This window comes from Podarcis melisellensis (assembly GCF_964234715.1).
Source record: "Podarcis melisellensis genome assembly, chromosome: 9".
Taxonomy (NCBI): Eukaryota; Metazoa; Chordata; class Lepidosauria; order Squamata; family Lacertidae; genus Podarcis; species Podarcis melisellensis.
In genome coordinates this window covers 60,850,260-60,865,632 of record NC_138541.1, presented here as the reverse complement: position 1 = coordinate 60,865,632, position 15,373 = coordinate 60,850,260, and the positions used below count along the sequence as shown (strand labels likewise).

At 45.2% G+C, this 15,373-nt stretch overlaps 1 protein-coding gene across 1 annotated transcript in view; it reads left to right on the top strand.

Annotated features, from left to right (window-relative positions):
- The window catches only part of PGCKA1 (PDCD10 and GCKIII kinases associated 1), a 62,883-nt gene extending 50,666 nt beyond the window's left edge, over nt 1-12,217 (top strand). The window contains exons 2-4 of the mRNA XM_081924607.1: nt 4,547-4,604; nt 8,227-8,281; nt 9,192-12,217. Of these exons, the coding sequence (XP_081780733.1) occupies nt 8,250-8,281; nt 9,192-10,092 (933 nt within the window). The 5' untranslated portion in view covers nt 4,547-4,604; nt 8,227-8,249 and the 3' untranslated portion in view covers nt 10,093-12,217. The remainder of the gene's footprint in view (nt 1-4,546; nt 4,605-8,226; nt 8,282-9,191) is intronic.
- Nucleotides 12,218-15,373: the final 3,156 nt, after the last annotated feature.

Here is a 15,373-nt window from a genome sequence, read left to right as displayed (position 1 = left end):
CCAAACTTTCATCCCTATTACATTCCTTATTGCATAATCATAACTTATTCACTAATGCCATGTTATTTTATATCTCACATCATTTTAACATTCATGGATTTTACAATGTGTCTGCAGGTAGTCTTTAAATTTCTTCCACTCCTTTTCCACCAAGTCTTCTCCCTGGTCTCGGATTCTGCCAGTCATTTCTGCCATCAATACCATTTTTTATTTTGGGATCTGTGCTGATTTGTGGCCAAGTAGTTCTTGAAGCCATCGTCAGGCTTCTTGTGTAGGATGGCTGTTTGTGAGAAGCATCACTACATGTGTTGCCCCTATGTGCTTTGCTGTGGGGGGGGGCACCTGTAAGTGGGCTGTCCACGTTGTAATGGCAAATGCAGTGTTGATAAAAGCGCATGAGTGGAGTTGCTGGTTCTCACTGCCGCCCTTTGGACATATATACTGCAATGTGGATATTTTTGCACTTTTCCCCAAGCCACACCATTGCCCCAAACACCATGGTTAAAAACACACATATTAAAAACGCTGTGAAAAGGGCTTGACGATCAGAAGGTCGGCCATTCGAATCCCCGCAACGGGGTGAGCTTCCGTTGCTCAGTCCCTGCTCCTGCCAACCTAGCAGTGTGAAAGCACACCAGTGCAAGTAGATAAATAGGTACTGCTCTGGTGGGAAGGTAAACGGCATTTCTGTGCACTGCTCTGGTTTGCCAGAAGTGGCGTAGTCATGCTGGCCACATGACCCAGAAGCTGTACGCCGGCTCCCTCGGCCAATAAAGCGAGATGAGCGCTGCAACCCTAGTCGGCCACGACTGGACCTAATGGTCAGGGGTCCTTTTACAGTCATACCTCAGAAGTCGAACAGAATCCGTTCCAGAAGTCCGTTCGACTTCTGAAACGTTCGAAAACCAAAGTGTGGTTTCTGACTGGCTGCAGGAGCTTCCTGCAATCGGAAGCCATGGAACCCCCATCAGATGTTTGGCTTCCAAAAGAACATACAAAAACCAAAACACTCACTTCCGGTTTTCGATCATTCTGGAGCCGGAACATTTGACTCCCAAGGCATTCAGGAGCCCAAGGTATTTATTTAGAAAAACACCACCCTTACTCTGATAGATGCTCCTAAGGCCTGCAAGTGCTCCCATTTTTATTCTGCAGTTCCTGAGATGAGGCTCTCCGATGAACAAAACAGCGATGAAAAACAGGTTAGCTGAACAAAAGAGCAGCGTATGAGTCCATTAGCACTTGCAGTTCTGAGGTGAAACGATACGACAGCAGTATATTGGTGCTGTCAGCTCCTAGGAATGCTAGTCAAACAGGCTGTGCTGCTGGCACAGCTATGGTTCACCTCCAAACTGGCTCTGTGTTGCACGGTCCGGTCATGTATTTTTGGAGCTTTGATGCAATGTTGATGACCACCCTTGGTCTACATAGACCACATGCCTGAGCTTCCAGCAATCACAGTGACTTTTGAGTAGACTACTGTTGTTTTTTCAAACTGCGTTTGAGGTGACCCTGGGGCCTGTAGGAGCTCATGGCTGAGAAGATTGGTCACGTCAGAAAAAGCTTCCTCTCCAAAGACCAGTAGAAAAAAGACAGTCACGGAACCGAGAAATTGCACAAAACAAATGAAATACTGTGAAAATCCCTGAAACGAGAAAGAATCGACTAGAAATATTATCTTATGAAAATAAACTAAATAATAATAATCAAAGAGTTTAAGGGGAATATAAGATAGAACAAAGCCTTCATGGGATGCCGGCTACAAACCTCGTTTCACTGAACAGTTTCCCCAGAAGGAAAGAGAAAAATCATAAACCTTAAATGACCAAAATTCACAAGAAGGGGGTAGAACTCCCAAAAATTCTGAAGTATTCAGAAAAAATTCTGAACTCCCCAAAATTCCTGGTGAAGTAAAGCGCAGCAATAAAGGATTGAGGACTCCAAGGTACAATTTCTAATACTGAATTTACAAACCTTTTTGTCAACCCAGGATTATAAATACTTCAGGATTTTTGGGAGTTCTACCCCCTTCTTGTATGATTTTTCTATTCTATTTTTCTATAAGTTCCACTGTACAAATATGTGGGGTTGGAAATACATAATTCAAGACTACTTGTGCTTTCCAAACCTGGTCACTAGGGGCATAGTAGTGGTGTATCTGGATTAAGACTGGGGTGCCTGTTTCGTTTTTACATTGAAGACAATGTTTTGCAAAGTTTCGACATCCGCTCTCATAATAATGCGGGGCAGGGATCCTCCTTGCAACAGTAAATTAGCCCAGTTTATTTCCTCTCAGCATCCTGCCACAAATCGTGTCCTCCAAATCATGGGGAGGCATGTGTTGAGGTGAGATCACCCAACTGCCTTCTTGTTGCTGGGGCGGGCCCGTTCGGATGCCCTCCTTGCCTCATTGGTCGCTCCTTTGTTACTGGGGGAAATTTTCTGTCGGTTGGGGTTTGATTGGCAACTAAGGGGCTATTTAAGGGGCTGCACAAGGCGAAGTACTTCCTCTTTCACATCATGCAGCGGATTTCCCGCCCTCCCTCCCTATAATTTAAGGTTGTGTTTTTGACCTTGCTATGCCTGTCTAGGGGTCGTCTGTTTTTGGAGCAGGGGCCCGGTAGGAATTTTGCCACTTGGATGATTGGCTGGTGCCATTTGGTGTTTGCCTGTTGTTGTTGTTTAGTCGTTTAGTCGTGTCCGACTCTTCGTGACCCCATGGACCAGAGCACACCAGGCACTTCTGTCTTCCACTGCCTCCCGCAGTTTGGTCAAACTCATGCTGGTAGCTGCGAGAACACTGTCCAACCATCTCGTCCTCTGTTGTCCCCTTCTCCTTGTGCCCTCCATCTTTCCCAACATCAGGGGCTTTTCCAGGGAGTCTTCTCTTCTCATGAGGTAGCCAAAGTATTGGAGCCTCAGCTTCAGGATCTGTCCTTCCAGTGAGCACTCAGGGCTGATTTCCTTCAGAATGGATCGGTTTGATCTTCTTGCAGTCCATGGGACTCTCAAGAGTCTCCTCCAGCACCATAATTCAAAAGCATCAATTCTTCGGCGATCAGCCTTCTTTATGGTCTAGCTCTCACTTCCATACATCACTACTGGGGAAACCATAGCTTTAACTATACGGGCCTTTGTTGGCAAGGTGATGTCTCTGCTTTTTAAGATGCTGTCTAGGTTTGTCATTGCTTTTCTCCCAAGACGCAGGCGTCTTTTAATTTCGTGGCTGCTGTCACCATCTGCAGTGATCATGGAGCCCAAAAAAGTAAAATCTTTCACTGCCTCCATTTCTTCCTCTTCTATTTGCCAGGAGGTGATGGGACCAGTGGCCATGATCTTTGTTTTTTTGATGTGGAGCTTCTCCTCACTTTCTGCCATCAAGGTTGTGTCATCTGCATATCTGAGATTGTTGATATTTCTTCCGGCATTCTTAATTCCGGCTTGGTATTCATCCAGCCCAGCCTTTCGCATGATGAATTCTGCATTTCGCATGATGAATTGGTTTTTGCCTACCATGTAGCAAATCATCACAACTTTGTAAGGTCGGCGGTTAGGCATTGGTTCATTCTTTGGTGGAGGGGATTATAGATTGTTGTTGCTGCTGCTAGGGAATTCCGTTAAAGGAATCTAGGGGTTCGATTTGCTCTGTCCGATCCCCTCTAAGGGGTAGGGCCACGCCACAGTTTCTGGGACCATCTGGGGGGAACTAAGAGGCGGAAATCTGCCTCTGTGCTCCTCCAGTATGTTTTCCCTTACTGACCTCTGGAAGTTCCAGTTGTCAGTCCTGTTCTTGCCAGTGCAGGTTCAGGTAGTCCGAACCAATGGTGAAGCAACTACTCACATGCTGTAAACAATAAAGTTGTGGCCAAATTAACGCCAAAAATCTTAAACAAATATTCTGTTTCCTGTGTGATTTATTTTTGAGGGGATTTTGGGGTCTTGGGATTTGGGAGAGCCAGTGTGGTGTAGTGGTGTAGTGGTTAAGAGCAGTAGTCTCGTAATCTGGGGAACTGGGTTGGCATCTCCGCTCCTCCACATGCAGCTGCTGGGTGACCTTGGGCTGGTCACACTTCTATGAAGTCTCTCAGCCCCACTCACCTCACAGAGTGTTTGTTGTGGGGGAGGAAGGGAAAGGAGAATGTTAGCCGCTTTGAGACTCCCTAGGGTAATGATAAAGCGGGACATCAAATCCAAAACTACTACTACTACTATTCTTCTTCTTCTTCTTCTTCTTCTTCTCCTCCTCCTCCTCCTCCTCCTCCTCCTCCTCCTCCTCCTCCTCCTCCTCCTCATGCAACTTCTTGTCTAGCACAGCAGGGCTCAGGAACTGGGCAATGCTGAAAATTTGACCTGCACCTGCCAGGTGTAACACAGGGGAATCTAAAAATCTCGGAATATGCGGGCAGACTTCAATAGGCATAGAATAACTTCGTTTTTGTGACTTGCTACTGTGCCCTGGCACGTAGTTTGGGATCTTGCATGAGGGTGACCGTATGCCTACAGCAGATGGGTATCTACTAATCAAATCACATCACTGTCATTTCAGATGCCTCTGCTCAGCCAGAAGTTAAAATCATGGTCCTTCAACTCTCACTGCTTTATTGGTAAGTAGGATATTAAATTACATCTGCCGTGGCCCTGCACAAAGTGTGTGTTTTGTGTACAATTCCAGCTGTCCCTCTTGTTTGATGCCTTGCTGAAATAATGTTTGTCCCCTCCTCTGAGGCACTAGTCTTGGCTCTTCCCAAATTCCTGCTATTTTGGAGGCGGAGGAGAGAATTAAATCACATACCAGGAAATTGAAGTGGTGTAGCTACAGCTGTTTCTGGTGCTGTTGTGCAGCAAACCTACTTCCCTAAAAATCAGGGCAATGTGACAGGAAAATGCAGAGGAAAGTGATGAATAGCAATTGCCCGATGTAACGGTGTCTAACCTCTATGCAAACTAATCAGAATGAATGTTCAAAAAAGAGCTGGCGTCGTCTAACCTTCCCGCAACGTTTTGGGCAAACAAATTGGGATGAATGCTCAATAAAGGGGTTGTCTTAAAAGTGAACTACCGTATTTTTCGCTCTATAGGACGTACTTTTTCCCCTCCAAAAATTAAGGGGAAATGTGTGTACGTCCTATGGAGCGAATGCAGGCTCCTTGGCTTCAGCGATAGCAACGCGAAGCCTCCGAAGCGCAGAGGGAGCGCTCCCTCCACGCTCCGGAGGCTTCCCGTTGCTTTCGCTGAAGCCTGGAGAGCGAGAGGGGTCAGTGAGCACCGACCCCTCTCGCTCTCTAGGCTTCAGGGATAGCTGCCTGAAGCCTTCGGAGCGCAGTGGGAACTCACGTTGCGCTCCGAATGCTTCGGGTTCCTTTTGCTGAAGCTGGGAGAGCAAGACTCTCCTGGCTTCAGCAGAGAGGGAGAGCTGCACAGCGCCTCTTCAGCCAAGCGGAAGGAGAAATGTGCCAAGCGTCCTATAGAGCGAAAAATACGGTATGTCTGGTTGAAGGAGATCCCTTACAAGAAAACAGTAAAGGAACTGGCCTCTAAGACCTTCAGATTAGAGCAGTTGCTGTTGAGCGTTTTTTTAGGGCAGCCGCTGATTTCAGGGAGAAAAATTTGAGAAGTAACAGGAAAAGTCAAAATGATGCACCTCTTAAAAGACCAAAGCTAGCTAACTAAAGAGAAAATGTATGAAGATTTCCCCAGAAAGCATTTCTGTGGATCAAAAACCACTTCTCAACCTACCTAGGTGCAGAGAAAAAGTAGACTCCAGGGCTGTGAAAACTCTCTACCTTTCACATTCTTTCCCTCAAAAAAAAAACCGGGTGCCATGGTTTACCTCTCACCGAGTTAAAATTGTCAGTGACAGTGCCCAGAATTCTTTGAGGGCAAGAATGTGCCTCTGAGGCATAGTGTGTATATAGCTGAAGTGTAAAATAATAGTGATGGCTTCTTCCCTGAGCAGAGGAAATAGCTATTAAGTCTGTGGTGTAAATATGTCCATAGATTTTCAGGCTCCATGTTAGACACTGTAGCCCCACTGGCTAGAGACAGGTTACCTCTCCCCAGATGAGTGGAATGAGGAATAAAGCAAATGTATGTTTGTGAACAACACAAAGCTTATCTGGGGGCTTTTTGGTCAGCCAAAGGGTCGAAGCAGTGGGCCAAAGGTGGTCCAGGGACGGCCATGTCACCTAGACACATCTTTGATGCAAAGATGATCTGGCCTTTGTTAGCTTTACAGTGGGAATAAAAGTGGGTCAACCAGCAGCTCTGTGAAAGATTAACTTATATGCAAACATGGTGTTGGTCACTCAGAAGTCTGAGTATTCAAGGAAAAGGCTTACGAAAATATAAAAAAGAAAAATCCAGCTCCTTTAAAAAATCCAAAAAAATAAACCCTTAGTTCTGAACACCTGACAGAATTACATGTTTTCAAAATGTTCTCAGGGAAATTTGAAGAGCTTTCCAAGTTTGGAGGGTTATTTCATTTCCGACAAAAAGCCACGAAGTGCTAAGAAGCGGTTCGTGCCGGTATTTCAGATTTGAATTCTGCTCTTTCTTACCAACCTGGGTTAAAATTTGAACCAGTCCCCATACCTGCGTTTGCCACACTCCCTCTCTGATTTCTATCTTAAAACCGCAGGTTGTGTTGTGCGGATAAACAGGCCTTCGCCACATAAACAAAGAGCAGCTTTTTAATGAGAGTGGGCGAACGTTCCTAATGGTTGCTGCAGTGATGTAATTAGCATGCATGTAATTACAGAAGTCTGAATGTGCATCTCCCTACTCCCACCTCACTTTTCAGGAAGGACTTCTATTTAATCTGAACTCCGGCTTCAGGGCTTGTTTGCAAGGTGGCGCTGGTTAATATTTAACAAAGGAAATACTCTCCATTTTCAGTTTTCTCCCACTGCACAACAAGGAAACACCTTTGCTTTTCATCTCCTACTTGACCCTTGAAATATTCCGGGAATCAGCGTGTTTTTACATGAGTAGAATGTGTGCTTTTATTTAAAATGCGTCTCTGGGTTATTTGTGGGGCATAGGAATTCATTCTTTTTTTTTCTTCCAAAATATAGTCCGGCCCCCTACAAGGTCTGGGGGACAGTGGACCGGCCCCCCACTGAAAACGTTTGCTGACCCCTGGACCAGCCTGTCAAGGGATTTCCTGATTGTGATCACATATTGTTGCTTCCCTAGATTTTTATCTCAGAAATCTTTGAAACCCACTGTGGGGCTATGTTATCCTATTTCCCACCTTCATCAACACTCTTCTTTTATATATATATTTATTTATAATTTTCTTGCATTTCTATTCCGCCTTTCTTCCATCATGGAACCCAAAGGGCCATCCATGTAGTTTTAGAAGACATCTGAAGGCAGCCCTGTTTAGGGAAGCTTTTAATGTTTGGTAAAGGTAAAGGGACCCCTGACCATTAGGTCCAGTCGTGGCCGACTCTGGAGTTGCGGCGCTCATCTCGCTTTATTGGCAGAGGAAGCCGGCGTACAGCTTCCAGGTTATGTGGCCAGCATGACTAAGCCGCTTTTGGCTAACCAGAGCAGCGCACGGAAACGCTGTTTACCTTCCTGCCACGGCGGTACCTATTTATCTACTTGCACTTTGACGTGCTTTCGAACTGCTAGGTTGGCAGGAGCGGGGACCGAGCAACGGGAGCTCACCCCGTCGCGGGGATTCGAACTGCTGACCTTCTGATCGGCAAGTCCTTGGCTCTGTGGTTTAACCACAGCGCCACCTGCGTCCCTTTAATGTTTAATAGGTTATTGCTCTGGTTCGCCAGAAGCGGCTTAGTCATGCTGGCCACATGACCCGGAAGCTGTACGCCGGCTCCCTCAGCCAATAAAGCAAAATGAGCGCCATAACCCCAGAGTCGTCCATGACTGGACTTAACAGTCAGGGGTCCCTTTACCCTTTTAAATGTGATGTGGGAGTAGGTGGGGAGAGGGGGATATTGGCTTGGTTTTGGTCTGTATTTTGTTTTGTTTTTAACTTGTATTTTTATGTTGTGAGCCGCCCTGAGATCTATGGATAGAGGGCAGTATACAGACTTAATGAACAGTAATAAATTAATATTACTATTTTATAATCTATAATCCACCAATCCCATTCAAAAATAAGGAGTCAGCTATCGCTGCTTCTTTTTGCAACATTTCACATCCTGCATGAAATACCTGATTTCTCATGTCCGCTCTGCCTGTTTTCTGTCTTTTCAGATAATTAACAAAGAAGAATCCAGATGGGTTGCAGGTGCTGTAAAATGATACAAAGGTACAGGCAGACTGAGGCTGGATCTATACAGATATAAAAAATGCTATGGGGAGAAAAGATTGTGGGGGAGGGGAGCTCCCAAGGCAATACTGTATGCCAGGCATCCCCAAACTCAGCCCTCCAGCTGTTTGGGGACTACAACTCCCATCATCCCTAGCTAACAGGACCAGTGGTCAGGGATGATGGGAATTGTAGTCCCAAAACATCTGAAGGACCAAGTTTGGGGGTGCCTGCTGTATGCCATTGACTTTGGATTCCTCTCTACAATGCCATCTAGTGTCACATTTTTATAATGCATTTTTAATGTTCTAAATTGACCTGTGTAGCTGATTTCTGAGTGTCATTTGGGGTAGGGCGAAAATGATAATAGTTACCGTATTTTTTGCTCTATAAGACGCACCAGACCACAAGATGCACCTAATTTTTGGAGTAGGAAAACAGGGAAAAAATATTCTGAATCTCAGAAGCCAGAACAGCAAGAGGGATTGCCGCACAGCAAAAGCAGCAATCCCTCTTGCTGTTCGGGCTTCTGGGATAGCTGCACAGCCTGCATTCGCTCCATAAGACGCACACACATTACCCCTTACTTTTTAGGAGGGAAAAAGTGAGTCTTATAGAGCAAAAAATACGGTTTATATCTGTAAGGATATCTCTGAAGCTGCACCAATGTTGCTGCACTCCGGATCCCATCAGCCCCAGCCAGCATGACCAATGGTGAGAGGTGAATAGAGATGTGGAACAGCAGCATCTAGAGAGCCTGGGATTCCCTACCATTATTTTAAGCTACGGTAAAAATTGGTGGCATTTCTGAAACTTTCAACAAAGACTGCATGTTTGGAGCACGAAACTGACCCTTTTTTTATTTATCACGAAAAGAAAATGCTAACTGCTGCTCTTAACCTTTTTCCAGTTACATCTTTGAACCCCAAGACGTGCCAACATCCGGGTACATCAATGAAATAAACAACTTCAAGTCCGACGAGCAAGACGGAGGCAAATTCAAATGCAAGCAGAACAACGACATCCAAGTATACAAAAACGAGCTGCAGACTGGGGAATTACAAACAGCAGCAAACAGGAACAAATTAAACAACAATAAAGAGGCCGTTCTGAACCACAGAGGCAGCGCTCTTCGTGATGAAGGACTTGGGAATCTTGCCGAAAAGTGCCGTTTCAATGTGAATGGGATCCATTCCCATTCTGGTGCGAACCTTCATCCCAATCCCAGCGCAAACCGAAACAGAGAGATCAGCACGCACACCTGCTCTGCTCAGCGAGCCGGTTTTTCAGTCCAAGGGTTGCCTCAACCAAGCACACGCAATAACCATGAGATTCTGGAAACTGAAGTTCTCGCAAAGGCGTCTTCAGAAAAAAGAAGTGCCCTATATGAGGAATCTCAGAGCGCTCCAGGAAATGACACGCACCTGCCTGGACCCACTGATCCCCCCAGTGGTGGCTACGCTGCAGGAAATGAGAGTCCATCAAATAACCACATACATACAGGCCAAAGCACAGAACACACCACATCAAGCAGCCAGCAGGACCTGCCATTAGGTGAGTCTAAAAGCTGGGATTCAACAGACAGAGCCTGTAGAACAGGCCTGCCAAAGGTGTGCTTCAAGGACAATGTATCTGACGGCATCCCGTCTCCAAGGACCAAGGCGGATGCGGTGCGAGAAGCTAGATTTGATTGCCATAATGACATTAATGGAGAACTGGAGGAGGAGGTTGATGCCGAAGTAGCAGAGGCTCTCGCAGCCCTGGAGGCTGCTACGGCAGGAGAAGATTTTGAGGAGGAAGAGGACTATTAGCTGACAACCAAGACGCCAGTAATAAGCCTCGCTTCTGGGGCTGTGTGAAATGCGTTTCCGAGGCCTTCAACTGTGGTGTAAGCCTTTGCCCAGGACTCCCACAAATAGCAGAGCGGAATATATCACTAGGCCAGGTGAGCTAACAAGAGCAGCCAGTGTTGTGCCCGGTGCATTGCACCTAAGCTGATATATCACAATTAACATCAGCCGATCTAATGCTTACGTACCAGCCCACCTGTACCATGAGGTACCTGCTACTGCCAGCCAAAGCAGTCTCTCTTGTTTGCCAACATGACCACTCTGGCTGCTATGAATGCTGCCAAGAATAGTTACTAAATATGTCCCACTCTAGGGAGAATACTGTCCTCTGGGTCAAGTTTGCTTCCAACTGGAGAAAAAGGAGGAAATATTTGGTTAAGGAAAACCCCATGCTTCCCTTTAGTCCAGTCACCGGGGAGTAATATTGATCTCTCAGAGAAGCCAGTATGTTGAAGGTTTGTCCTTTTCTTGATCTACCAGGGCTTACACGCTAGGCTGTGCAAAATGTCTCAAAGCAAACCTGGAAAGTGGCACTTTTAAACAGTGCTCACCCCAAACTGCTGATCTTTGTGAGATTTTTCAGCAGTGCCAAACGTTCCTCGCCTTTTGGACATTCTTCTCCAGGTGAAAATGTTTGTTTGCTTGTTTACAAGGACCTAAGTGACATCACCAGACAGACAAACCTAATTGAATGCGCCGGTTTATGGTGTCAACACACTCGCTGCTCAGTCACTAATGATTAACTCACGAAAGCTGGAAGCAGCCGCATCCAGGGTGCTCAAAAGCATCAGGTATATAAATGGATATTTGCACGGTCTAAGGCTGCCAACACATGATAGTTTATTCCACTGCCCTGACCTTTCCCTAACTGTTAATTTACACATTATATTTGAGCTTTCGTGTGATGTAAAAGCCACTTCTGGAGAACCAACAGAATATGGTCCATGTTTAGTGCCCATTTCTGTGTTACTTGATTCCAGAAAAAAATATGTTTGAGGCCCCTTAACCTGGAAAATTCCAAGAGTAAAGTGACAAAACTTGGGCTGGTATGATGGCATACAGTTGTTTCCAGCTGTTGTCAAAGAGGCATCATGGGGGAACAGAAGCACACATGTGGAAAAGCTGAGGGGAGTAGTGACAGTGTCAAAAATATTCGTTGTTGTGCCACAGTGTGTTCACTGGTGTGAATGAAATTTAGCATGACAGTCGAAGAGCCATAGTTCCATAACATAACAGGTACTGCAGTGTGAAAGGAACATTCGAAAATGGGACACAAGTGCTGGCATTATAATCAGGAAAACTAATACAATATTCCTCACATCCAAATGCACGCAAAGCTTGCTTTGGGGAAACGTCTGCCACAGTGAAATAGTAGATGCTTCGCTGATTGCCGCACAAAAATCAGGGCTGGAGACATTTAGCTCTGTTCTAGTGCCATGTATTTCCCCCTTATAAAAGTACTTTAAAAAAAAATCTTGATTAAACATTTATCTTGAACCACTGCCTACACATTCCCAGTTGGTATCAAAGTATCAATCCAAGCTAATTATGCGCTACAGAAGTTCCACCCAATTGCAACCACCTTTCTGCTGAGTTCTAATGGCGCTTCCCATGCTGTTGGGAATGTCTCTTCGTGCGGCAGCAAGTGCCATTGAGCCCCTGAGGTTCCTTAGGGCTAAGGATGACAAGTGTTAATTCTTGGCAGTGCCAGAAATGAGCATTCCAGCAAGCTCACGAGATCCGCCCTGTGGAATGAAACAGCACGAGACCGAGGTATTTTCATGTGGCGGTCGGAAGTGCGATTAAGTGCAAATTAACACGAAACTCGAAATGTCAGATGGTTGCAAGCACAGGGCAGGTTTGCACATGCATTTTGATTTCCGGTGTCCTTATCGCTCAGTGCGCTTGCGGTGGAATGCCTCAAAGGACTCCGTCCGAGAGCATCATTTGGGACAGTTTGAAAGCTCTGCCTCCAGTGTGTGTTTGAACATTCACACATGCAACTGTACTGATAGCAGCAAGCTGCAGAATCACGGTGCCTGTTGACCACAGGTGCTGCTAAGCACCGTATTTTTAGCTCTATAAGATGCACCAGACCACAAGACGCACCTAGTTTTTGGAGGAGGAAAACAAGAAAAAAAAATTCTGAATCTCAGAAGCCAGAACAGCAAGAGGGATCGCTGCGCAGTGAAAGCAACAATCCCTCTTGCTGTTCTGGCTTCTGGGACAGCTGCACAGCCGGCATTTGTCCCATAAGACGCACACACATTTCCCCTTACTTTTTAGGAGGGAAAAAGTGAGTCTTATAGAGCAAAAAATACAGTACTTAAAAGTCTTGGGATGGAGCTGTATGACACAGCTCAAGGAAGTTGTATATGCTAATTTATATGCATGGATGACTGGGGGATTAAATGGCAGGTGACTGGAGTCTCACCTAGCCTCCCTTATAAGCAAATGTTTTAAATTGAGTTTTAAAGGGGGTGGGTGGAAGGGATAGATGTTCTGGGGCCCACCACAAAAGACCCATTCCTCAGACCCCCCGGGCTACCCCCTATCAGAGCCCATTGTCAATTGCAGAAACATGCCCAGAAAAGCATTTTTAGACACTTGCTTTTACTGAAATTTAAATATAACACGACAAACAGAAACAAACATTTCAGTAAAGCAAGAATCAATGGAGGACGAGAATTTGGCACTTGTGTCAATTACAATAAATTGTGTACATCTCAGGATATTATCCTCTGGGCAATCCTTAGAATGCTTTCCTCTGCCTCCCCCCTCTGAAATAGTCCTGTTTAGGGCCAACTAAAATACATTATTTTTAACAACAACAATAAGAAGAATTTATTATTTATACCCCACCCATCTGGCCAGGTTTCCCCAGCCACTCTGGGCGGCTCCCAACAGAATATTAAAAGCACGATAAAAGATCAAACATTAAAAACTTCCCTAAACAGGGCTGCCTTCAGATGTCTTCTAAAGGTCAGGTGGTTGTTTATTTCCTTGACAACTGACGGGAGGGCATTCCACAGGGCAGGCGCCACTACTGAGAAGGTCCTCTGCCTGGTTCCCTGCAACCTCACTTCTCGCAGTGAGGGAACCACCAGAAGGCCCTCAGTGACTGGGCTCAACGATGGGGGTGGTTGAGGCCATTTCGGGCTCTAAAAGTCAGCACCAACCAATTGTTCTTGGAAACGTACTGGGAGCCAATGTAGATCTTTTAGGACCGGTGTTATATGGTGCTGGCAGCTGCTCCCAGTCACCAATTTGGCAGCTGGATTCTGGATTAGTTGTAGTTTCCAAGTCACCTTCAAAGGTAGCCCCACATAGAGCGCATTGCAGTAGACCAAGCAGAAGATAACTAGAGCATGTAGCCACACACCTGGTCCTTTAGATCCACACTTTTCCTGTTCAGAATCTGGAAATATCCCTATCCCCCGGAAGCATTACTTCAGTCTTGTCGCGGTTCAATCTCAACCTGTTGACCACCACCCAGTTTTTAAAACTGCCAGAAGTTTAGGCATGTTCGTCTCTGTGTAGCAACAATACTAACGAAAGGGTCTGGGGGCCATTTTAAAGATGAACCAATTTATTGTGGCACCAGCTTGAGTCTGGGCTAAGGAAAGAATGGTAAGCAGTAAGGTTAGAAGCCGAGAGACAAAGATAAAGCCGATTTCTCTGAACTCTCCTGCTGCCTGATTTTCCCGGTTTCTCTCCCTCCTCCCTCCATGGTTTCTGCCTCAAAATGGGGGTTGCTGACCAGCAAATTAAGCGAGTAGGCAAGGACAAGAGGGGTGTCCCAATGAAAGCAGCCTCCAAAACAGTACAATGAGGATTCGTGAGGACATGAACCAGTTTTCCTATGACAGTTAGAGTAGAGCCATAGAAACCTGGTCCCAAATTTAATTTACTGCTGATATTTGAGAAACACTTGGCATTCCGGAAAATATTTCTTCTCTATTGGCCAGAATTTCAAACTACTGTATTTAACCTCCTTTTGTTAGCTCTGATTTTGTATTTGTCAAGAAAATCTACTGTAAACTGTTAATAAATTGTTTTAAATATAAATAAGAGATATCAGTTGACTTTTATCTTAAAGCCTCTCTTTTTTCCCTAAAATGTCCTTGTATGTGTGTGTTTCACCCCATACTCCCCCAATCTATTTTATTGATTGAGAATGTGCAACAGCCCAGTCACTTTCATGACTGAACAAGGATTTGAATACAGATCTCTCACGTACAGTGGTGCCTCGCAAGACGAAATTAATTTGTTCCGCGAATTTTTTCGTCTAGCGAATTTTTCGTCTTGCGAAGCACGAAATCCCATAGGAATGCATTGAAAATCAATTAATGCGTTCCTATGGTCAAAAAAAGTCCAAACAAAGCCAAATTTGGTACAACAAGAGTTTATTAAGTGCTCTTTAAAGTCACACATACTGTAAAGAGCATTTCAAAATTCAAACCCAGAACTTTTTTTAAAAAACAGCAGAGTGGCCCAATGGTCACAGAAAATCATAAAAATGCAGGGGAAAAAACCAAGCTTCCAGATTCTTGCAAACCCCTCCCCAACTGTTCCCTCAGCCACCCAGCACACAGAAATTCAAATCCAGAATTTTTTTAAAAAAACAGCAGTGTGTCCCAATGGTCACAAAAAAATCATAAAAATGCAGAAAAAAACCACAAGCTTCCAGATTCTTGCAAACCCCTCCCCAACACCAAGTCCTTGAATTCCAAACATCCCAACCCAAAATCCAAACCCCCCCCAAAAAAGTTTTAAAAGCAACAACAACAACAACAACAACAACAATATTTATTACGGCCATAGGCCCATACAGGTAAAAACAACACATAAATAACAGCTTGTGCACATGGGTAAAAAAAAACAGTCGCTAAAACACCACAGTAACAATAAAATACTATAAAATGGAATGGCATATGACGCCTTAGTTAGTTTGTAGTGCTCCTTGGCGTCGCTTTTGGGTAAGGACAGCGACCAGGAACCTAGCCACATTCAGGGTCGTATGGGTATCCTTATCCTGCAAAATTTGAGCAAGGTGGAATTTTGGTGGGGTACCCTCTAGTTTCTGTATGATTGATCCCAACAGATTTGCCCGTGGCACATTGAACAGGGGGCAAGTGAACATGATATGCTGGAGCGACTCCGGCGTCTCCTTATCACATTCACACGTGGCGGGGGCTTGGCCCTTTGAGAATCTATGTCTCAGGACGTTGGAGGGAAAAAC